The 22,718-nt window shown below is 39.1% G+C and overlaps 2 protein-coding genes across 10 annotated transcripts in view; one reads left to right on the plus strand and one right to left on the minus strand.

Annotated features, from left to right (window-relative positions):
* LOC109540693 (adenomatous polyposis coli homolog) overlaps positions 1 to 17,308 on the plus strand; it is a 31,459-nt gene extending 14,151 nt beyond the window's left edge. For 5 of the 7 annotated variants that reach the window (XM_048664656.1, XM_048664662.1, XM_048664658.1 and 2 more), the window contains 28 exons: positions 5 to 157; positions 218 to 355; positions 1,478 to 1,591; positions 1,651 to 1,821; positions 1,976 to 2,098; positions 2,231 to 2,395; positions 2,504 to 2,638; positions 2,714 to 2,875; positions 2,934 to 3,089; positions 3,145 to 3,309; positions 3,362 to 3,737; positions 3,960 to 4,036; positions 4,102 to 4,269; positions 5,274 to 5,355; positions 5,421 to 5,530; positions 7,099 to 7,275; positions 7,337 to 7,529; positions 7,607 to 7,943; positions 8,023 to 8,252; positions 8,309 to 8,672; positions 8,732 to 8,877; positions 10,910 to 11,290; positions 12,905 to 13,244; positions 13,297 to 13,582; positions 13,640 to 13,871; positions 15,788 to 15,955; positions 16,016 to 16,269; positions 16,337 to 17,308. In XM_048664656.1, coding sequence (XP_048520613.1) covers positions 5 to 157; positions 218 to 355; positions 1,478 to 1,591; positions 1,651 to 1,821; positions 1,976 to 2,098; positions 2,231 to 2,395; positions 2,504 to 2,638; positions 2,714 to 2,875; positions 2,934 to 3,089; positions 3,145 to 3,309; positions 3,362 to 3,737; positions 3,960 to 4,036; positions 4,102 to 4,269; positions 5,274 to 5,355; positions 5,421 to 5,530; positions 7,099 to 7,275; positions 7,337 to 7,529; positions 7,607 to 7,943; positions 8,023 to 8,252; positions 8,309 to 8,672; positions 8,732 to 8,877; positions 10,910 to 11,290; positions 12,905 to 13,244; positions 13,297 to 13,582; positions 13,640 to 13,871; positions 15,788 to 15,955; positions 16,016 to 16,269; positions 16,337 to 16,446 — 5,513 coding nt within the window. In that variant the 3' untranslated portion in view covers positions 16,447 to 17,308. The remainder of the gene's footprint in view (positions 1 to 4; positions 158 to 217; positions 356 to 1,477; positions 1,592 to 1,650; positions 1,822 to 1,975; positions 2,099 to 2,230; positions 2,396 to 2,503; positions 2,639 to 2,713; positions 2,876 to 2,933; positions 3,090 to 3,144; positions 3,310 to 3,361; positions 3,738 to 3,959; positions 4,037 to 4,101; positions 4,270 to 5,273; positions 5,356 to 5,420; positions 5,531 to 7,098; positions 7,276 to 7,336; positions 7,530 to 7,606; positions 7,944 to 8,022; positions 8,253 to 8,308; positions 8,673 to 8,731; positions 8,878 to 10,909; positions 11,291 to 12,904; positions 13,245 to 13,296; positions 13,583 to 13,639; positions 13,872 to 15,787; positions 15,956 to 16,015; positions 16,270 to 16,336) is intronic. The other 2 variants (XM_048664659.1, XM_048664668.1) reach the window with 2 other exon arrangements.
* Positions 17,302 to 22,718, minus strand: part of LOC109540689 (exocyst complex component 6-like) — a 7,836-nt gene continuing 2,419 nt past the window's right edge. For all 3 annotated transcript variants that reach the window (XM_048664695.1, XM_048664688.1, XM_048664685.1), the window contains 7 exons: positions 19,100 to 19,306; positions 18,858 to 19,036; positions 18,616 to 18,807; positions 17,977 to 18,214; positions 17,780 to 17,921; positions 17,541 to 17,727; positions 17,302 to 17,487 (listed from right to left, as the gene is read on the minus strand). In XM_048664695.1, the coding sequence (XP_048520652.1) occupies positions 17,373 to 17,487; positions 17,541 to 17,727; positions 17,780 to 17,921; positions 17,977 to 18,214; positions 18,616 to 18,807; positions 18,858 to 19,036; positions 19,100 to 19,306 (1,260 nt within the window). In that variant the 3' untranslated portion in view covers positions 17,302 to 17,372. The remainder of the gene's footprint in view (positions 17,488 to 17,540; positions 17,728 to 17,779; positions 17,922 to 17,976; positions 18,215 to 18,615; positions 18,808 to 18,857; positions 19,037 to 19,099; positions 19,307 to 22,718) is intronic.

A 22,718-nucleotide genomic window follows, 5' to 3' on the forward strand; every position in this document is an offset into this window, starting at 1 on the left:
CCAGACTTTCACTCGAGCTCTCTGGCCGTTCCTCAAAACAACAAAAGCAAGGCTGGTAACTTTTCAGATGATTCCAGCATCTTATCCGAGGACACTGAGAAGCTTCAACAAGAGTGCATCGAATCGGTCATGCCCAAACCTAAGACTGAATTTCGCAGTATGTTTTTCGGGTTAAAAGTTAATGCTTTAGCGATCGATTAATTGTGCTCTTTTTCAGGTTATCATTCGAGTTTGAACAGTGTTCTCACCTGCCAAGACAACAGAACAAAGTCCGGAGAGATTTCAGAGGATTCAGGCAGTGAGAAGCTGTTGGAGGAATGCATTGAATCGACCATGCCCAAGCCAATACTTAAAGGTATATTAATGCACTTTCTTATGCTTAAAAGGGCTTAAGCCACATTTTGCCTAAGTTAATCGCGACGCGAATGTTAAGATAATGCAAACTAGAGTTGAACCACTACCTGTGATTTTTTCACATCGCTTAATAAATAGCAATTACAAACTGTGATCTAAAACGTGATATTAAAGAGCGACTTATATTTTCACTGCTAACGCTACTATTGCGAGTTGCGTGTAGTGATCAAATGTTGCACATGTGGAAAATTATTTTTTTTGGCATTTATTTTCTGGATTAGATGATAATTTTGCAAAATGCAATTTATGCAAAGCAAAATTATCTTACAAAACAAGTACATCGAATTTGAAACGGCACATGGAATGCAACATCTCACAATATCAATACATTCTGAAAATTTTGGCGAAGAGTAGCGAAGTAGTATTTTAGTACCTATTTTCACTCAAATAAAGTTTTTTTTCAGATCAAAAATTCAAATCGAATATAGCTTGTTCACACAGAATTAAGAGCTACATCCGCTATTCGTTCTGTGTAAAACAATACTTTTTTGTTTCTATTTTAATTTTTTTCAAGAATGTTTTTAGAACTTTTAGAGTACATGGGTTTACAAAATGTGTAGCCAGTTGCTAGTTGCAGAGGCTGTTATTTTTAGTGTCCTTAAAATCATTTGTATTTTAAGCATAAAATTTTATTTATTGTGTATCTAAATAAGGTTATTTATTTAAAAAATATGAATTACAAATGTTTTAAAATTGTTTCTGCAAGTGACGCACAATTGCCCATCACCTTATGGCGCTGCGATATCACGAAAACGGCAACCACAAGTAAAATCACATTCACAGTTATAACAGTGATTTGAAAATCACGTTTTAGCTCATCTCTAATGTAAGCCAGCCTTATTCTCCTTTTCCAACGGTATAAGAATGCATTGCATGAAAATTAAGTGCCTAAATGACCTAATCCTAATATATCATCAATATGAAGATATTTACGATCATGGGTGCAAAGTTATCAAAACTGCGACGAAAAAACCCTTTTGATATGTTTACCATGACAAGCAATGATTTGTTTATCTGTGTAAATACAAGTTAGAGACTAAACCCTCAAATGTCCTTGTTGCAGGCTTCCATTCAAGTTTGAGCATCGGCGATAAAAAAAGCAAATCGGATATTTCATCAGACGATTCAGATACTGAAAGGCTTCTGCAGGAATGCATCAAAGTAGGGGAGTCGCAATGTAGGTTTCAATTTATCTTCTGTTGTTTAAAAAGGCATTTTGTAACGCAGAATATTTAGTTTCTGGATTTCGCCCCCCTTTGAGTAATGCGTCGATTTCCAAAGACCACCGAAACAAACGTGGTGACCTGTCTGACGATACCGGAAGCAGCTTGATTACAGAGCAGGAATTGATTCTAGAATCATGCGTTGAAGGCAGCCTGTCTGCGCCTCCAACTCAGCAAAAACGAGGTGTGTTTTCGAAAGTTTTGTAAATTTTGCATTTTATTATGACAATTTATGTGAAGTAGTGGGTTTTAAGACGCCTCTTTATTGCGCATTTTAGTCCAGTTCACTAATTTTGCTTGCTAAAGATTTGCTCTACAAGATTGTCGGTTTGTTTCAGTCAATGATGTGCCTTCAGCGACATGTTTTGCGACTGAAACGTGCCCGAAAATGAAGCAAGATATCGTTTTGCCCCAAAATCCCGATGGAAATCTGCTCAAGCAAATGCCTCGGCAACCACAAGGTAAGCTAGCAGATGGAACTCCTACTTTAGTGTATAAAATCGTCCGATCTGGGGCATTTTACTTAAGATACAATTGTTCAAATTGGATATTTCTAGACATGTTAAAACCATGAGTGTTTGTTGTTTTTTAAGCGTATTCGAAATTAAGTACCCTGCCGATTCCTGTTGGTAACAAAGCCAAAGCTGCTGGTGATATTTCAGACGATTCTGGTAGCAGTTTGACGACAGAGCTGGAACTACTTTTGGAAGATTGCATTGAGATAGGGGCACGTGAAAGAATAATATATCCATTAAATGGTAAGTTTTGCACGAAATAAACTATCGCATTTGAGGAGATAACGCAAATCACCAGGGAATATACAGCAAACAGTCTAAAGACTTTAGCGGCATTTCGTAATATTTTAGAGCATAATTTGAACGTGAGAAGTCAACCAATTTCGATCGAATGTAAAAGCAGAGGCGGTTATTTCCCAGAAGACATTTCCAGTAGTTTGGCTCTGGAACGGGCACTGGTACCTCAAAGCAAACAGCCACTTAAAGGTAAATTTTGTCGTAGTCAACCACTTGGTTGCAATTTATCCGGCCGATATTCAGCTACATTTCACACGATTTTAGAGCATAAAGTGAATGTGCAGAACCAACAGATTGATACTGCTCGTAAAAGCAGGGGCCTTTATTTCTCAGGCGATTCTGCCAGGAATTTGACTTTAGAAGAACAGCGGCTTTTACATGGAACCGTCGAAACCGCGATGCCTCAAGGGAGGGAACCCTTGAAAGGTAATGTTGTTTCGGAGCCTTTACTCGTTCATTTCAAGATCACCAGTTCACATTTTAGAGCATAAGCCGGACATGCAAAGCCAGCCAACTCGCAGTGATCGTAGAAGCAAAGGCGGTTATTTCTCAGACGACTCTTGCAGTAGCTCGTCTTTAAACCAAAAAAAAGTTTTATACGAATGCATTCAAGGGAGCACGTCCCGTCCCAAGCCGCAAGGTTAATTTCTAATCTCTTACCCATATTTTTCAGAAAACTTTCACGAATATGGTAGTTTCAGGCTCTAATTCACGCGCAAAATCCGTCCACCGTTCCATTCCGCAGAAAAATAAATTCGAATATCTTTCCAACGATTCGATAAGCAGTTTTAATACAGAAGATTACCTGTTGGATGGATATATTGCTACAGGCATGCCGCAACCAAAATCACGAATTCAAGGTGGCTAATTTCTTATTGGTTTTCGGTTAGTTTTTTAAAAAATCGCTTTCAGCCCCTTCGGATCAACTCAGAGTAAATTCCAGTGGAGTTTTGCCAAGGCGGCCGTCGCAGCCAATTAAACAGAGCAATCAATTAAGGGGCGACCAGAAGTTGGCACGCAAATCCGGTGAATCCTTAAAACCGCCCCAAAGTTATTCCCATAATCGGCAAGGTCTGGAACATCAAAAGATCGATAATAGAGCGAGGCGATTTGTTGGACGGGAAGCTAAGGTGATGAGAGAACGCAGGGAAATGTCGTTGCCCGCGTATTTCTCCACAATGAAGGACGAACTCGCTAAGTATCAAGAGGAGGACAGTCCGGCTCAATTCTCCTTGCGCTCCAGTTTAAGCGATTTAACTGTGGATGGAAGTGTCGCTGGCGTTACACCGTAAGTTTCGAATAGTCTATTTGAATCACCTGGTAGCTAACGGTTTTACCGCATCCTGGCAATTAATGCGCGAATGAATTATTATCTTAATCAACTTTTTATCTAATCCCATTCGTCCCAATCATGTGCCAACGATATTCACATATTATTCAACTTCAAAATGTTCGTCGTCTGTTTGCCTTTTTTAGTCCATTTCATTAAAACCCTGATGTTTCATTGCAGAGCCGTTAGGCAGCATAATGTGGGCATGAGGAAGGAATACGATACCGCAGGCCCGAGCAGGGCACCGTTAGGTTCAGGTAAGTACAACAAATACAAACTCTTTTATTGTTTGTACTTTATTTAGATAATGACTTGTTTATAGATAACAGGGCGCCCATTCGCGACAAACAAAGTAGGCATTCGTTCTCTTCAGTTAGCTCCACCGAAGAAGAACGCGCATTATTACAAGAATGTATGAACATTGGAATGTACAGTGCATTGCGGGACGATCAAGCATTTAACCGGCCACGGATACCAAGAGATGTTTTAGGTAAAAAAAAACATTTTAAACTAAGAGAAATCGCCAAACAAATTCTACAAACGCATTAAAAAATTTACTTTTAACACCAATGAACGTTTTAACGCACGCCGTGTTAAAATCAAGCTACTTTTAACTAGAGTAATTGATCACTACGTGATTTTAAAGAGCTTTTTATATTTTCACTGCAATCAAATGAAGATTTTTTTGCGTCCGAAAATTCAAATTAAAGGGACTTTTCTTGGCTTTAGCAAACAAATAATAATATTCTTGCATTCGCTGATGGATTGCATGCACTCACAGCTTCTGATGAACGTGGATATATTGATATTCTTAGGATCCTGCAGTTTGCACCCATCATTAGCCCGGTTCGGATTGTGTTTCGGTAACGTGTGTATTTTTTTAATTTCCCGGACACGCTTGTTATTTTTGTTTTATTCATTTATTGGAACTGAAATTATTTATTTTGTCTTCTGCTAAGCGACGGAAAATTACTTTTTTTCTTTTCTGCTTCATTGTGATTTTTTCAAGGAGTAGAAATATCCTCATTTGCTGTTAATATGTAACATTGCCTTTTTCATGGAGAAATTAGAGCAGAAAGACGGGAATATCCAGACCCAGAGACGCGTTTTCTTAACAAGTGCAAAAACTTTTTATATCTTGTCTCGGGCTTTCTTGGGCAGGGCATGTGATCGTTCTTGGAGCATAATTTGTTCAATTGCACTTTTTCAGTAAAATCACAAATTTTTAATTTGATAATAGTTTGCAAGCAAAGAGGGCAACAATGGTCGTAACGAAATTATTGGTAAATCGAACAGATCTGACTTCATATGGCAATGGGCAAAATATATTCCAGATAGAAACACTCATTTAAATTTTTAATGCGTTTGTAGAAAAAAATATATTTGTATAGTATTTGTGTTAACAGGGCTTTAAGGCACGCTCATGCGTGCTTAAAATTGCACTAATAAAAACTGTTGGATAACAAAGCAGCTTAACCGATTGCTCAATTTCAGGCATAGCAGCTAGATCAGTTTCCAACGTTGAAAGGCGCCATGAAAGGAGCGAATTGCCGAGAGGAACGGACCCGATTAGTAGGTAATTGATTTGGCACAATAAATCTATAAGGCTGGAAAACTAAGGGTGTTTTGTGTGATTCTCAGGTCAAAAAACGCGAATGCTGCGTCTGTTGCCGAGAGCACAGCGGTAACGCCGCTGCTAGCAAACGAGCAACGTCCCAAAATGTCAATCCAGGTAGCAGACGTAGAAAAAAGTAAGTCAACGTTCCCGGTAGCACCTTCAGTCTTCAAAAACCATACTTTTAAAGTAAAAATACTTCGCTTTCAAAAGACAAAATTTCCTCACGTCTACTGTTACAGATTGATAAAAAGTGCGTGTTTATTTCACAAAAAAAAGGATTTTTTTAATCAAAAGGTAGGTAGCTGTAGGCTCAAGCTGTACGAGAAAAATTGCAATTAACAAAAAAATTAATTAGGCAAGTTAACGTTGACGTTTCGATAGGAATTCTACTATCGTTTTCAAACTATACCTAAAAAGAGTATATTAATAAATTGTCTAATAAGGTTGAATTAATACAAATGTGTAAGAAACCGCTCATAACAATTGAAAATTTACTAATTGTCAATTTTTTTACTTTGACTGGACTGTACTCAAATTTAGTTGTTTAAAAAAAATTATTTCGTCAAAATTATTAATGAATTTTATTTCCCTGTTTTTGAGATTTGTCTAAATAAAAAAATTGACAATTTGCTCAAAAATGAAAAACATACTATTTTTAGGTAACTTTTCTAAACTGTTGGTTTACTAATTATAATTTTTCTTTTACAGCGTGAACTTAAGTATGCCGTTTTAATTACCTTTTGATAAATGTTTCGTTCTTTATTCTTATATACTTACTTACTCTCTATATGTATACTAATAAGAGCATTATTTTTCAATCTGTAATAATCTCTCCAACGAAATCATCTAAGCCAGCTTTGGAAGTGTATAAATTCTGATTGCTTAGAGCGATTTAGTTTCTGTTTTCGAATCTGTGCGAATGCGTTCTGAGTTAAAAAAATTCAATAACAGGGTTGCACAAAAATAGCCAGGTGAAAATCGCCCCCGAAATATGTTATTATTGTGGATTTTCAACTAAGTGAAGTTTATTTTCAAATATTTCGTTTATTTGTGCAACCCGCTATATTGAATTATTATTTTCGTAGGTCCACTAAAGTTCGGGCTTCAACATAAGCTTGATATTTTGGAAGCGGGTTCAAGAGAATATAACTATCACTGCAAGACTAAAAAATCCAAAGCCAAAGATTTTTAAGTCCAACGAAAAATCGTTTTTACCCAACTGAGAACACGCGCAACTTGCACCAAGTTTGCAGTGTTTTATTCGCCACCCTGTAGAAACTTTGCCTCACGCACTGATTTTTTTTGCAAATCCAGCCACTAACCGAGAACGAATTGCTTTAAATAACGCTCCGAACAGAAATCAATTCGCTCTCAACAGACAGAATTTATCCAGTTCCAAGCTAGTCAGTGTAACGCTGATTTTGTTGAGAAACTTAGAAGTAGTGAGGAATTTCTGTATTTTTAATAGACAAAAATGTTCAGGCGAATTGCCCAACAGCAAGGTTCTGAAAGCATGAATCCGCCCCAACCACATAGAACTTATCTACTTTAAAACAGTCCGTTCTGATAACGGGTTTGGAACTGGAATCCTCTAATTTCCTTAAAATGTCCCAGGTTTCTCCGTCTCTTTTAATCAAAAATAGCCACAACAATAATTTTCCTTTCCTTCCTTGGAAACATCCATTGAAACTAACAGGCCAGGTTCATTTTATGTAGGTGTCGCACAAGATCGGAGCGCCACAGAGAAATGCGGCAGCTCCGATCGCCAAACGACGGATCATTCGGTCAAACAGTTAGAGGACGTGAAACCAGAGATCCAACCAGCATCAGATACCTTACCAGCCAGCATCTCAGCTACAGAAGAGACACCTTCGACCGGTAAAAACGAGCATTTTTAACCAAGTTTGACTCACTCACTAAGCTTTGTTCCAACGAGTAGATCAAACGAAGAGTGGATCTAGCAAATCAGGCAGTCAGTTTTTGGAGGCCAGCTTCGAAAACGACTTTACCTTTTCGAGTTCCGACAATTGCGCCAATCTGAACAACGTTTTCAACAGGAGCTGCGAGGAATCGGGGACGTTGGTTGATAATCGTATGCTGGATCCTGATGCGATGATCGAGTCCCTTGATAGGTAATATTTGCTTTTATTCGGACGAGCAGCGAAGTAGATTGGAAATATTTGTTTGGAAACTTTAATTTAATATTTAGTGATTCTCCTAGGTTTACTGCGAAACTTGTGAGCCAAGCCAGTCAACTGAACAAGGAAAAGGGCAATGAAGTTGAGCGACAGCAGGAAAATTCAACAGTGTCCATCAACGACGACAGCACATGGAACGAGGACTCTTCGCAAACTGAACTTACCTTTCCCACCATATCGGGCAGCGCCCCCAATGTCATCACTTTCGATAGCGATTCCGGCAATGTGGATGTGGTGGATGGCGCTGACCGAGCCGATGAAGGAATCAGCAACGATTTCTCGTCGGTGAACACCAACACTATGACTGAGAGCACGCTTATTGCCATTGAAGCCAACAAAATGGTGACGGTAAGTTGGGTTTTCAACAACCGTGTGCCTTGTGGGATTACTTATCGTATATTATTCACAAATGAGCAATCAATTCCAGGTGTTCAAAGAGGAGGCAGAATTGTCGCAAAGCATTGCCAGCGCTAAATCCTTGGACTTGGACTTGGACTCGATAATGCCACCTTCGCAGCTCAACTCACTAACCGGCAGCGTTACTGGGTTTGAGAAAGGCCAACCAAAGAGTCCGAAGGCGGTGTTTAGGAAGAAATCGCTCCCCAGCAGTCTGTTGGTCAAACGGGCGTTGAGCAACTCGTTGAATCAGGGCTCCAGGTATTGACTTGAAAACCCCTAAAGAACTGAAAAGATTATTTCCATGCCTTTTTTAGTCTGGAAAGCCTCTACAACAACAGCCTGGGGAATATTGAGGGAACGAATCCGCCCTCCGAGATGCAAAACCTGGGCGATATGGAAAGCAGCATCATAAGCGTGGCGAGTTTGCCTTTAGAAGGCGCGGACATCAACAATCCAATGGAAAAAGCCGCCAGCTGCAATCCACACCCCATATTCAACGTCAAGCAGCAGTTCGCCCAATCAACTGCGGACCTGGAAATGATCAATCCGCCTTCAATATTCAACGATATCACCGATATGTGCAATTCTCTAGCGGATGTCGCGACGGAGATTATCGGAACGGAAACCAGCACGTTCGAGGACTGTTTAACTCACGTGCCAGACGACAGCACTTTGCCGGTAAGTGTGCAGATCAAACAGCATTAATCAGCAGGAAGAAACATTTGAAAATATTCAAGTTGGACCCGACGGAGTTCAGTGATGCCAACAGTCTGACTCCCATTCATTCAGACTTCAGTAGCGCTGAAACCACCCCGAAAAGGACCAGCAAGTCGTTGAGTAAAAGCATGATGACCAAACAAAGACGAAACCTGGCAAGGGATCGGTAAGAACCATTCATTAAATAAGTATATTAGGATGAAATTTCTTGAGCGATCCAGGGGCGCACTAACCGAGGGGCTGTAGCCCCGGGGCTCATGAACTCTGAATATTTTTAAAAAATCACATTTTTCTGCCCTTAAGGCCCGGGCCTCGCAAAGCTTAAATAAAGGCCTCTCTGCGGTCCGGCACGCCAGAGAGGCGTAGACAGGGTGTCTCACGGTCAGCGGCTATTAGAATATTTCGGGAAATATTGTCATAATGGCATAATGGGGTTTTCGGAGACGTTCTTCTCAAATGAAATAACAGCAACATTTTGCGACTTCCGGTTATACCAGAAGTTGTCTCAAATCTACTTGTTTTAAATAAAACACCCAAATGCCTGTGTGCTTTAGTGTGGGAGATGGGAATTTTTAAGTAAGTGGGCGCAATTCACTGACACCATCAATTTTGTGAGTCACATTTACAAAGCTGACAAAAATCAGGTTCAGGGTGGATTTTTCTGAAACTTTCCACGTGTATCGGATCAAGTGTCCACTAGAGATGGTGACAGACTCAACTTCCTGCATGATTGAATTTGGAAGATGCGAATTTTGAAGTAAGCGGGCGCAAATATTTTTTTCTCCAAGAATTCAGATTCACGACTTTCGTACAATTTTCAATAAAATTTTTTGATGTTCTTCTCCAAAAATGCATTATTAGCGCTCAAATGCATCTAAAGTTTACCTAAAGGAATTAATTAAATCTAAATAGTTTTCGACATTTAAATGCATCTGGCGTTTACATAGTATAAAATTCAACATATTTTTGACTTAAAAAGTCTTGACTTTGACTTTCCAGTTTTCTAACCGAGTTTAGTTTCTCAGTCATTTTTAGGGAACATCAACGCAGTTTTTTTGTTTAAAGAAAATGCCATTTTCGTGTCTGAAAATGCTTGTTTGGCACTTAAATCACTCTCAAGTTTGCCTTACGTGTAAAATAGGAAAACATTTTGCTCGACGTTACGTTTCTTAACCGATTTGAATTGCCTCAAAAGCGGGTTTTACAGAAGATTGTGCTCTTTACAACCCAGTTTTAATAATCCAAATGGGACCAAGATTAAGAGAGTTATTAAAAGAAAAACATCCACCAAAAAACATAATTGTCGATGATTGGTTTAAGTGGACTGTATTTTTGTATTATTTTCTTCTTCGTGCGCGTCCCTATCTGAGATGGCACTCCCAACACCGACTTAAGTATATGAATGCACCCAACCGACAAATTAAAACCCGATTGTCGGCAAAATTAAAATGTATATTGCTCAGAACGTTATTTCTACCCACGTCTTATTTGCTTTCTCAATTTCCTTAGTTACTAGAAACAAATACAACTTAAAATAAAAAACTAATTGTCACATCGCCCCCTATACTAACTTATGTGGTTGGCAGGAGAGACAAATATATCTTATTTACTCATTTCCCAACAATAATGTTTTCGAATATTCGGGGCGTTGATCTCAAATGCCCTGGAATTTTGTTCACAATGCCAACATTAATATTATGTTGCTTTTGCTGAATTTAAACTTTCCACTTGATGACAGTAATAAGAGAAATACGCGTAACATTTTCGGATAATTCATTATCGAGCACAATAATATTTAACTTTGCAACTGAGATTTTTAGTTTCACTCTTTCATCTTTGAAAATATATTCAATTTTAGGCGACACCCTGTTAATGATAAAATGTTGAGAAAAACTACATTTTGCTCAGAAACGGATAGAGTGGGGTAGAAAAACTTTTAATCATAGTTATTGGAAATGAAGAAACTAACACAAGCAAAAACATTATACAGGGTGTTCCATTTAAAATTAGGAAGTTTGAAACAACTGCCGGTATAACCAGACGTCGCATAAAGTCGCTGTTATTACACCTGAAAAGAGCCATTACACAAATTTGCAGGACTCAAATCGCATTACTTCCCGAAATATTCTAATGGACGCTGACTTTGAGACACCCTGTATGTGTAGATGAAACGATTGAAAAAAATTATTTTGTTCCAGATACAAAACCTATGTGGTGGCTGCCGAAAAAGTGATGCAAGAGTCCATCGAAATGGAAACCAAAGAACGAACAGCAGCGGAAGAAAAAAGTTCTGGTGGCGACGAAAATCTGATTGACGATTACCAAACTTCGCACGATAAGACTGAAGGTTTCGACTCTCTTACCTATACGGTTAAGTCAGGGAAAATCACGCCGAAGGAGCGAAGGAAAATGGATCGGGCCCGATTTGAGACTCGCGTTTTGGACGAATCCAGTGTTCATGTTGCGAAAGTCGACCAATCACCTGATTCTAGGGCGTCCAGTGCCAGTCCCAGTCCAACCAGAAGCAAGCTGAGCATACGCAAGAATTTCATGCAGAAAAGACTGGAAAACAAGGAACGGTATGTTTTCCCACTAAATTTATTGTGTTGAATGAATCCGCAATTCTTGCGATTTGTGTCGCATTTTGTACACACACGCGGTTCGACACTTTCAAGCTCATTTTCAAAAATTGCAAACTCCTGAAGTAAGACAAGTGAAAACTTCAATATTTGATAAAACGCGCAGAAAATGTGAAGCTTTTTAATCTCAAGAGGCTCGGCTCGGTTCGGTTTTAGACACTTTCAGCTCCATTTTTGTGTGTTCAATATGAAGTTATGCATTTTTAGGCGAGAGCGTACACTTGTGTGTAAATTTATTATTTCGGTTGCGTCTTCAAAGCTAGAAAAAAATCAATTGTACTGGAATTTGAGCGAAACCATCAACAGCTTTAGACTCAATAATTATCTTCTATACACTTCGAAAATTCCAAGTTGTTACTTGCTCTAGATTGAAAGTTCAGGTTGCTTTAAGCCAGTATGTGGAGACTATTACTATTTGGTGCGATTTGAAAGGAATTTGCAGAAGATTTAAATTAAGATGTCGTCTAGAAGTTATAAAAGTTTTAAAAAATCATACATATTTCTGTGAGTTTTCAATCCGAAGTTGTGAATTTTTAGGCGCACCTGTGTGGAAACGTTTATTATGTGTTTGACGCCTTCAAAGCTTCAAAACGTTAATTTTTAGCCCAACCGCCAAAAATCAGAACTTGTTGCGATTTAAATGTATTTTTTCAGGATTTTCAGACTAAGGTGTCTTATCAGTTGCCAAATTTGCATGTTTCTGGATGTTTTCCATAAGAAGTTAAGAATTTGTAGGCAAAAGCGTGTACTTGCGGGAAACCTCTATATTATTTGCTTGAAAATGTTCATTTTAGGCCAACTTTTATTTGGTTGCAAAAATCAGAACTTGTTGCGATTTAAATTAAATTTTTTCAAGATTTTCAGACTAAGTTGTCTTCTATCAGTTGCCAAATTTGCATGTTTATGGATGTTTTCTAGAAGAACTTAAGAATTTTTAGGCAAAAGCGTGTACTTTCGGGAAACCTCTATGTATTATTTGCTTCAAAACGTTCATTTTTAGCCCAACTTTTACTTGGTTACTAAAATTAGACCTTGTTGCAATTTAAATGTATTTTTTTCAAGATTTTCAGACTAAGTTGTCTTCTATCAGTTGCCAAATTTGCATGTTTCTGGATGTTTTCCATAAGAAGTTAAGAATTTTTAGGCAAAAGCTTGTACTTGCGGGCAGCCTCCATTATTTGACTTGAGTTTTCACAGCTGCGAAAATTTCAATTGCTGCGCGATTTTAAGGAAATTTTCCGAATTTGCAAATCCATGTGTCCTTCATACCCGCTGGAAGTTTCAAGTTGCTACTTGTTCTAGATCAGAATTTCGGACATTTTCAAGCAACGATCGTTTTGATAAAGAATTCTTTTTTATTGAGAAATAAGAGCATTTTTATTAGATAAAGCAAGACACACATATAAATCGAGTGTATTAATTCCCTTAATAGAAAAGTCATAGAAAGGCCTATAGAATGTGAAGAACACACAAACTAACGTTGCGTTCTTTCCGTTTTGGTGGCACCACCCTGTATAAACTCCAATATCCTTTCTTCTACATTTTTTCCCTTAGATTCAGAACACAAACAGTGAGCGAAAGCAGTTTCGGCTCTCCAGAGCTTTCAACCGGTTCGCCGCCATGCGAAAGCAACGACATTCACGCTCTGGTTGAGAAAGAGGCCAATCTGGTGCTGAAAAACATCCGAGACAGCAAATGCCTCCAAGACGAAATGCTGGACTTTGAGACGCTCAGCTTGCTTTCGAACGATGACGATTCAGAGCACAATTCTGGAGTTGCGGTCAACTACAACACATATCACAAAAGTTGGACTTCGAATAAGCCGGAGGTGCCCGTTGTGGCTGCTGAAACCGTCAGGCCATGCGTTGAAGAATCGTTACCGACTGCTGTTGACGTAAGTTTCCCAACTGGCAACATATGAAAATGCGAAAAACATAAATTTTCAGGAACAACCAACATGCGAAGAGCCTTCACTACCGGATGAGACTTTGATCAATTCGCCGCCGGAATCTGAAGAAGAGGAATCGAAACCGGCTAAGTCCAAAATAGTGAAACCCATAGCCACAGAAGAGCCAGAGCCTGAGGAGCAGCCCAAAGGAATCCGCGGGCGAAGGAAGATGTTGTATTCGAAGGCGAACGCGGTAAACAAAGTGGGGCCAAAGACCATCAAGCCGGCTAAAACCATGGCGGTTTCCAGTTTGGTCAAAAACGTGACCTCCACTATAAAATCAGGTGTGGACGGTTCACAGGCAGCAATTTTTACGGGGTGGACTAATGAAGTTTTTGCAGGCAACGCCATGAAGAACGTGACGACTACGCGCGCTAAATCCTCGCCCTCAATCAGGCCCCCAATGCCCAGCCAGGTGAAGTCCAGCGGTTATGGATATACGAAAAGCAGCCCCAATCGGAGTGGAGGCAACAGCCCGAAGCACTCTCCTAAAGGAACGCCGCCTTTGGAGCGCCAAGGCACTTTCACCAAAGACGAATCATCGCCCAGTAATTCGCCAAAGGCTTCATCAAGGTAAGCAAAAAGGGGGATTTAAAGCGAATGGACCAAAAAACAGCAGTGCGAAAAGAGAAAATAAATAGCCCTAACAACGATATGTTCAAACGACGCGCAAAATTCTAGTTGAATAACAGTAATGTTTACGCAACTGCACACTTCAGTAAGAAATGGCAATTTCCAAAGAAAAGCCAGTAGAAACTTGAAATATTGTAGAATGCGCTTTTTTAAATGAAATGTTGGCGTAAACTTGCAAACAAAATGAATCATATTCAAATTTCATGTGACTTTGTGACAAATCTACCAGAATTTACTTACGCACGTTGTTGTAACTGAATCGAGTTTTCAATTATTTATCCAGTGATATAAACGAGCTTTGTGGCTCAAATGGTTCTGGAGCAACGTCGAAAAAGGCGGCGTCATGTTTCAGTCGATTTCGCAATTAAAAAAAACAGGCAACACTAAAACTCTTGACTTTTAGAAACTGGAACCCATATTTGCATATCTGAAGCGGTTCTTTAGAGAAAGGCTTCCGATAAGCATAATTCAAAAATACAATGCCGCCCAAAATATTCCCAAAGTTTAAACATTAACTACGAAAGATCCAAGCCTTACGAGTCAGTTGATGAAATCTGTCCAAAGCCAAGCTTATTTGAAAGCAGCAAAGCAAAGAGAGAGAAATATAAAGAATCGATAAAACTTCAGATGCTTGCCGGAAAACTGAGTTCAAGCTAAATATTTATAGATTAGACCATTCATCCCAGCTTTCTGCAAGCTAGCGCTCCATCTTCTACCCATTAATCCTCAAGAAGTTCACAAACTACCGCACTTGCCATAAGGTATTCCTTACCTGAGAGCGCGATTCACTGTCGGTAGCAAACTAAACACCTTTTCGAGAAAACGAGACACCGAACTACAAAGTAAACATTATTATTTAATCATATAATTGTTCGCCGTTTTGATGAATCATGCTTAAAGCCCATGTCCCATGCATCCGTTAATACGATGATACGAAAGTGTTTCTATTGGTTGGAGATCTGTCAGTTCGACGCCCCTGCGAGTGAACTCAGGGTCGGTTCGTGCTCCTATAGAAATTGCACCCCAGATCATATAGGAACCACCTCCATAAGGACTCCACTCTTCAAAGCAGCAATCTGCAAATCGCTCTCTTGGTCTTCGGTACACTTTCCTTCTTCAGTGGCGCCCATGGAGACATATTCTGGTCTCATCTGAGAACAGAGCAGATCCTATTGTTCTAATGTCCAATTCAGATGATCCCCTGCAAAACGCAGGCGTGCTTCCCGATGAGCTGGAGTAAGTTTTGGACCAATTGCAGGTGTTTTAGGGCTCAGGTTATTTTCCTGCAGTCTTCGTCTTACTGTCCACTGACAAATAGCCACTCCTCGCGCCTCACGGAGCTGTCGTTGCACTTTAACGGCATTAAAGTGACGATTTCTTAATGTTGACACAATAAAGCGGTCATAAAGCGGTTGTAAATTGCCTTCTGCCTGGTCCAGGTCGCCTATGAAAGGATCCAGTCTCCTCATAACGTTTGTACACTATACGTACCGCTGCGCGTGTCATATCCAATTGTCTAGCAACAGCTCGCTAACTAAGCCCATTTTCGATTAAAGCAATAACTTGGCCGGCTTTTTGTGGTGCTATCATATCTAGTCATAAAGATACTCTCTAGGCGATAGTTCTTGATTACTTTTTGATAAATAATTCGTTATTATTGCGAGATAAGAGCACTGTTTATCAATCTGACGTGAGGAAATTCTGTCAAGACGTGAGGAAATTCTGTCTTTCTTAAAGGCCAACATTTTTGTGGCGAAATACCCAACAAACAGTTTGTGAGAAAACAAGATATTAAGGGTGGGAAGTTTTAAAATTGACACTCTGTATATATAGACTAATGCGATTATTTTCGGCAGTATGCCAACTCCTCCATCCAAAATTCCGTCTTTCGGGAGGCAAATAGCCCGAGCAGTTCCGAGCAAAACCCCCTTAAACAACAACAACATCCCCAGCGAAAAATCAAATATTCCAGCCAAGTCCCTGAGCGCCGACAGGACGAATAAAAACACACGGTTATACAACAGGTACTAAACACACCCAATTCCTATTGTGGTATTTTAACGAGCCACCCTTTCGCTTCATAGATCGACCAGTGCGGATAGTCGAGAACCTGTGAAGAAACTGCAGGCCTCTTCTTCAACTCACAGCTTGAAAAATGAGCCGAAAGCGGCGAATGGGGCTCTGGGGAAAAGATCAGGCATTCCCAGTCTGGCCCAGAGGTCGCAAAGCAATGTCAGTGTGGCTTCGAATGGATGCGCTAAGAAGCAAGTTACGAGTAAAATTGCCAGCTTATGGAAGAGGGTCGAGGAGAGCAAAGCGAGACAGTTTCCATCGCAAGGTAAGAAAGTGATAAATCAACGCTTGCTTAGTTAGGGAGATTGATTGGTGGTTAATTTAATTTGAAGATAAACGAGTGTGGATACACAGCGAAAACGAGTCAACAAAGCCATCGTTAGTGTTGGAAAGTGACATCGGTGAAACTAGCCCAAGCTTGGCCTCCCCTCATCAAGAGTAAGCTTCCATTAAACATTTCGCTATACAAATAATATAACATTGTTGTCGCCAGTCGATGATAATCTCGCGGACTATTAATTCACTGTTTCGTGTTAATTTTAAAGTTAAATTTAAGTTTAATCACTGCAGGTTAGGTATGTTTAAAAATTGTTTTAGTTCATTAAGTATGTTAGTCGCAAATTACAGGTGAGTTCGCCACGAACATGGGTTTACTGGGTGTGCAAACATACGATTCTAGTCTTCGTAAATGTAAAAACAAGACAGCTTTTTAGGGCGCCACTTTACTACCGTCGTCGTTCGATTGAACTGAATAGAAATTCGTTCAATGGTCCCGCGGGATGTATCTGAAAGTGTTCATGCTTCGCTTGAGAGGACTTTCGTTGAAAGATATCACTGATTTAGGTCGTCCAAACATTTGGAGATTGAACAGGCATAATTTAGAGCAGCGGCTACGTTATGATACGCTGAGGCAAGGAAAGGTCCTGGCAATTTTCAATAATCCAGAAAAACCGTGGGATTTCCGAGATGTTGGCGGCTCGACAATGCGCAAGCCGATTAGTCAACACTGGCGATCGATACTAAAATTCACCCTAAAAACTACTTCATATTTTATAAAGACTGTATACCAATGTAGGCGTATTTTTTCGTGATATTACAATTACCAAGTAGTTTATTATTATTATTATTCTCGTGTACATAAACTAGCGTAAAGAATGTCAAATATAAATACATAGTAATTTTATAACGTTTCAACGTACATGTTTATAAAATGTAAATGATATGTATTTGTTTTTGTTGGAGGTTATATGTACTTACTCACTTTTAGTTTCAATCAAGCAAAATAAAATAAGTTTGCTTTCCAACAGTAGACTTTTAATTACACACCGGGAACGCAATATAAACAAAACTTAATAAATATTTTTAAACTTACTTTACTGCCAACTGTCTCAGCTGCTTCAGCACGGTTTCCAGCAGCTTCTTCTTGTCGCGCTCGTTTTTGTTCAGCACCGTGAATATGTTCTTCTTGTCTCCTTCTTTCAGCCTTAAAAAGTTAAATGTTCCAATCAGACAGAATCGTCGATCCGATTTGCTTACTTTTCAAGAAGAACGATCGCAATTTCCGGGCGAACGTTCTTGTACCTGCTGGTGTCCTGAGCGTAATCGTGGAAATAAGTGGGCCAATCCCACGAAATCAGCAGGTCAAGGAGTTCGCGCAAGTTTTCAAAGTATTTCAGCAATTCATCCTCTTGCAGCCCTTTCACTGGTTCGGAGGCAGCGAATTCTACGGGGACAATTCCACGTGGAAATTGTTAGAAAATGGCACAAGCTCTTACGTTCACATTGCAATAGATCCAGATTCAGTTGATTCAATGCGCCCATGGAGATTTGCTTGATTTCCTCGTTCATCAGCATGTTGAGCATGGAATCCGCAATATGAGCGCAGGCAGTTCGACAGGCGACCAGAGCCACTTCCGGCTGGAGGCCAAAACGACTCTCATCGAAAGGAAACTGATGCCATCAAAGAACTTACCGGCAAGTCTGTGAAACTATGAAAAGTTGTCTGCAAGTAGGAGATGATATCGGATATGAAACTGGAAGCGTGCCCTCTGGGTTCGACCAAGTTCCAATCGTAGCTTTCCAGTTCCAGAAATTCGTTCAGTTTTTGCTTCAATTTCTCGCAGATTTGTCGCACAGCGTCTTCTCTGGCCACTCTGAACATTGCGTGCTGGCCGTGCATCGAACTAGAGACGATATTCCTAGTTTCTTCTCTAAAAAGATAAATTTCAAGAACATTGTCAGTTTTCTTCAGATTCGATGCATGAAGCCATGTTTGTATCTCCCAAACGCTCCCAAAGCGCAAATTTTTCCAACTGCCGTTAAGCTTATCATAGTGAAAAACCAGAGAGCAGTCCTAAACCCTTAAGGGACACCAAGTTTTTTCCATAAACACGTTTGAAAAAGATCGCCTACTTTTAACCGTTTAACTCGCCGATGCATCCAAAGGCATTCATTAATATTTTTATTTATTTAATATGAGGACTAAATAGATAAATTTGCTTCGGACAAACAAAAGCTGATCAGAAGCGCAAACTTTTTATATTATCAAACTAAATTAAACGACATTAAAAACTTGAAAATTTCCTTCTTCCTCTGCCGTTAATTTACTCACCCAGTTATATTCGATATGAATTCGTCCAGATACACATTAGCGTCTTCCAAATAGCCAGTATCGATGATGATTTGCGTAATTTTCTGCAAATTAATATGCGGACTTCTAAACGAGGAAGACAAACAGCCATTGAACGTTCGGGTTAGAAGCAGGTTCATGGATTTGCGAATCATTTCATCGACTTCGATTTGCCTACAATTCAGTCAATTCAGCTTTTTCAACTACAAACTGAACAGGCTTACGTGAGGTTTAGATCTTCGGCGAATTTCAGGCAGGCATAAATAAACTCCTTCACTTGCTGATAGACTTTGGGGACCATACTGGAGAAGGGAAATGCGTAGGGATAAACAACATCATCAGGCAGATCTACGTCGCAGGGGAACGTCTGCAATATTTGCTCGTACTCTTCTTCATCGTGCACCTGCAATTATTTAATCGGCAGTTAATGTTAAATCTTCTAAACAGGAAACTGGATATAACTGACGATTATGGGCTGAAAGTCCTCCTTGGACAGAATCTCCCTAAATATCTGCACCCAACGCTGCATGAGCACTTCAGTATAATGATCGCGAAGCTCTTGCACTAATTCCCATATCGGCTTGACGAAATAGCCATAATTGTGCAAAGTGGTACAAAACAGCATTATAAGGTCCTTGATTTTCAACATCAGGGTAGCGTCAGTACAATAGGCCTGAAAAAAACATACAAAATATACAAAAAAATAATTTAGGCTGGATGGTTAGAGGACAGCTAAAGAGTAATTCAGTTTTCATAAATCGTAATTAAACGACAATATTGTTAAGAAAAACAGCCGCAGAACCGATGGAACGGTAAAGCTCTAGATGTTATCGAGGGACAGAGCCTTAAAATGCGCCCTTTTTCATATAAAACATCATTCTAGAAATGCTTGTAATTTTCTCGCAAAATGCAAAAATCCGAAATTTATGCGTATATTGAAAACAGCTGTTAGTTTTTGGCCCATATGGAGAGAACCGATAGAGCCGCAACGCTCTAGTTATTATCGAAGGATAGAGCCTTAAAATGCGCCCTTTTTCCGTTTTCATATAAAACATCAATTTAGAAATATTTGTAGTTTTCACGCAAAATGCTAAAATCCGAAATTTCTGTTAGTTTTTGCTGTTAGAAAAATCGCTGTTAGTTTTTGGCTCATACTGAGAGAACCGCTAGACCTGCAACGCTCTAGTTATTATCGAAGGATAGAGCCTTAAAATGTGCCCTTTTTCATATAACACATCATTACAGAAATGGCTTCTAGTCTTCTCTTGCAAAAATGCAAAAAACCGAAATTACCACGGGTTTCGAACTCCGCTGCTAGTCTATGGCTCTAATTTCGAGAACCGGTTGAGGGGTAAAGTTCTGGTTTTCATCTAAGGATAGAGCCCTAAAATGCGCCCATTTCTATATAAAACATCAATGTAAAAATGTTTCTGGTTCTCACGCAACATGCAAAAATCCGTAATAACCGCGGTTAGTTTTTGACTCATATTTAGAGAACTGTTTGAGGAGAAAACCTTTAGTTGCTATCGACGGATAGAACCTTAAAATGCGCCCATTTTTATATAAAACATCAATGTAAAAAGGTTTCTGGTTCTCACGCAACATACAAAAATCCGTAATAATCGCGGTTGGTTTTTGGCTCATATTTGGAGCAACCGTTTGAGGAGTAAAGCTCTAGTTATTATCGAGGGATAGAGCCTTAAAATGCGCCCCTTTTCATATGAAAAGCAGAATTTCATCGTTATAGAAATGGTTCTAGTTTTCTCGCAAAATGCAAAAATCCGAAATTACCACGGGTTTCGAACTCCCCTGCTAGTATTTGGCTCAAATTTAGAGAACCGGTTGAGCGGGGTAAAGTTCTAGATTTCACCTTAGGATAGAGCTTTAAAAGCGCACTTTTCATATCAAACAGCAATGTAAAGATGTTGCTGGTTTTCACGCGACATACAAAAATCCGAAATTACCGCGGGTTTGAAAAACCGCTGTTAGTTTTTGGCTCATATTTAGAGAACCGTTTGAGGAGTAAAGCTCTAGTTGCTATTGAGGGATAGAGCACTAAATTGCGCTCTTTTGCACATAAAATATAATTCTAAACGTGTTGCTAGGTTTTTCGCAAAATGCCAAAATCCGAAATCGTTTCGTGTTTTGATAACCGCGGTTAGTTTTAGGCTCATATTTAGGGAACCGGTTCAGCGGTAAATCTCTAATACTGATGGAGAAATAGCAGGGTTGGCTTGATTTTTTTCAAGTGATTTCAATCATGATTTAAATCACCTGAGTTTTTTGGAAAGAAATCACGATTCAAATCAAAGTTCATTTTGTCAAGAAACTTTATATTTCCACTCAAAAAATATAAAACAGAACACAAATAATTCTAAGAAATGAAAATCCAAATAGAAAACGGTACATGTGAAGTTAAAAATTAAACGGTATTAATGGTAAACTCAATAATACTGAAACCGGAAATCACTTCTCTTTCTCTTCATTTTCGTTATAAAGTCTGAAGAGGAACACTAATTTCCCTCCTTTTTCGATTCCCAATCTGTTCCTGATATCCGAATGTGCTGAACATCCTTTCGACAGACGCAGAAGATGCAGTTGCACAAAGAAACTGTTTTATAGTGGACAAGTGTTTTCCAATTTCCGGGTCATCTCTCTGTGATAGCCACCACTGAAGTCCGTTCATATTTTTTTGCACCTCATCAGAAAACATAATTTATTTGAAAGGACTGCAGCGAGCGTTGAATTTAATAACTAGTGGGAACAATCCCGAGATTCCATGAAGCTCACTGATTCTTCTCTACAGGAGTTAAAGCGTAGTTTTGTTTCTCCGGGCTTAACATGTGAGCAATAAAGTGATAAGGTGTAAGAGCTTGCTTACAGCGATGTTGAAACTTCTGTACTTTCTGTAAGGAGAAATTTTGAGATTCTTCAAACTTATCTTGCAAAAGTTTCCACTGCTCTACGGCATCAGATATTGTGGCATTTTTCTTCTAGAGTATATCTAGAGCAACAGCAATAGGCTTCAGAAGGCTCAAGTACTCTTGCGCTGCATGCTTCAGTCCTATGTTTGATACTTTATATATATATTTTTTTACTCTTACTTTTTTTTACCTCTATGTCTTTGTACTATGCCTTGAACCTCTTTCTTACACTGTTTGCAAGTTGCTCTGCATCCTGACTTATTAGAAGAGGTGGTTTTGATGTGAAACTGCCAAATACTGTCTTCTTTTCTTCCAGCCATTGCGTTCTTTTCAAACTGACTTATTATTATTACACAAACACAAAAATCTACACTTTTCAACATTAGCCTATCTTGAAATTTTGTGAGGAAATAAATAAGACCGAAGAAAGGCGACGGCATTTATAGAGTACGCCGGGCAACGTGCGAAAACGGTTCAACTTAGCTTGAATCTTCTCGGCAACAATTGTAATGACTTTAAAACAGCTAATTAAGCGGATTTATCAATTGATTTAAAAAAAAATAAAAAAAATCATGATTTTTTTGATTAAGTTAAATAAAACGGTGATTTTTTATTTTTTTAATAAAAATAAATTTTTGCCCAACACTGAGGAATAGAGCCTTCAAATGAGCCCTTTTTCATATAAAACATAATTTTAGAAATATTTCTAGTGTATGCAAAATGAAGGAAGGCAAGATTAATGCATATTCTTAAAACCGCTGTTAGCCTTTGGGTGATATTTAGAGAAGCAGTCGAGCTGCAAAGCTGTAATTCTCGCATAAAATAAAGTGCGCACTTTTTATGCATAAAATAATTTCAGGCACATTTCTAACTTTCGAGCAAAATGACGAAATTCAAATTAAAGCGGGTCTTAAAACAGGCATGAAGCCGTTGGCTCAAATTAATTAATAATATTGTACCGTGGATGGCCGAGTATTAAACTCTTTTTTCAGCTTACAACTTTTATTCCACTCGATACAACTTTAACTACGGAACAGGAACAAACTAACTTCTAAAGTTAATGTCAACTTCACAAACGATAACAATAACACACGGAAAACACGCGTTTCCGACTCGCGGGTTTAACTTCTTCTGCACTTGGTCGCTCCTGTCACTTCACTT

The sequence above is a fragment of the Dendroctonus ponderosae genome, unplaced genomic scaffold, assembly GCF_020466585.1.
Source record: "Dendroctonus ponderosae isolate FM_Combo_2020 unplaced genomic scaffold, Dpon_F_20191213v2 Dpon_F_20191213_1, whole genome shotgun sequence".
NCBI classification, from domain to species: Eukaryota; Metazoa; Arthropoda; class Insecta; order Coleoptera; family Curculionidae; genus Dendroctonus; species Dendroctonus ponderosae.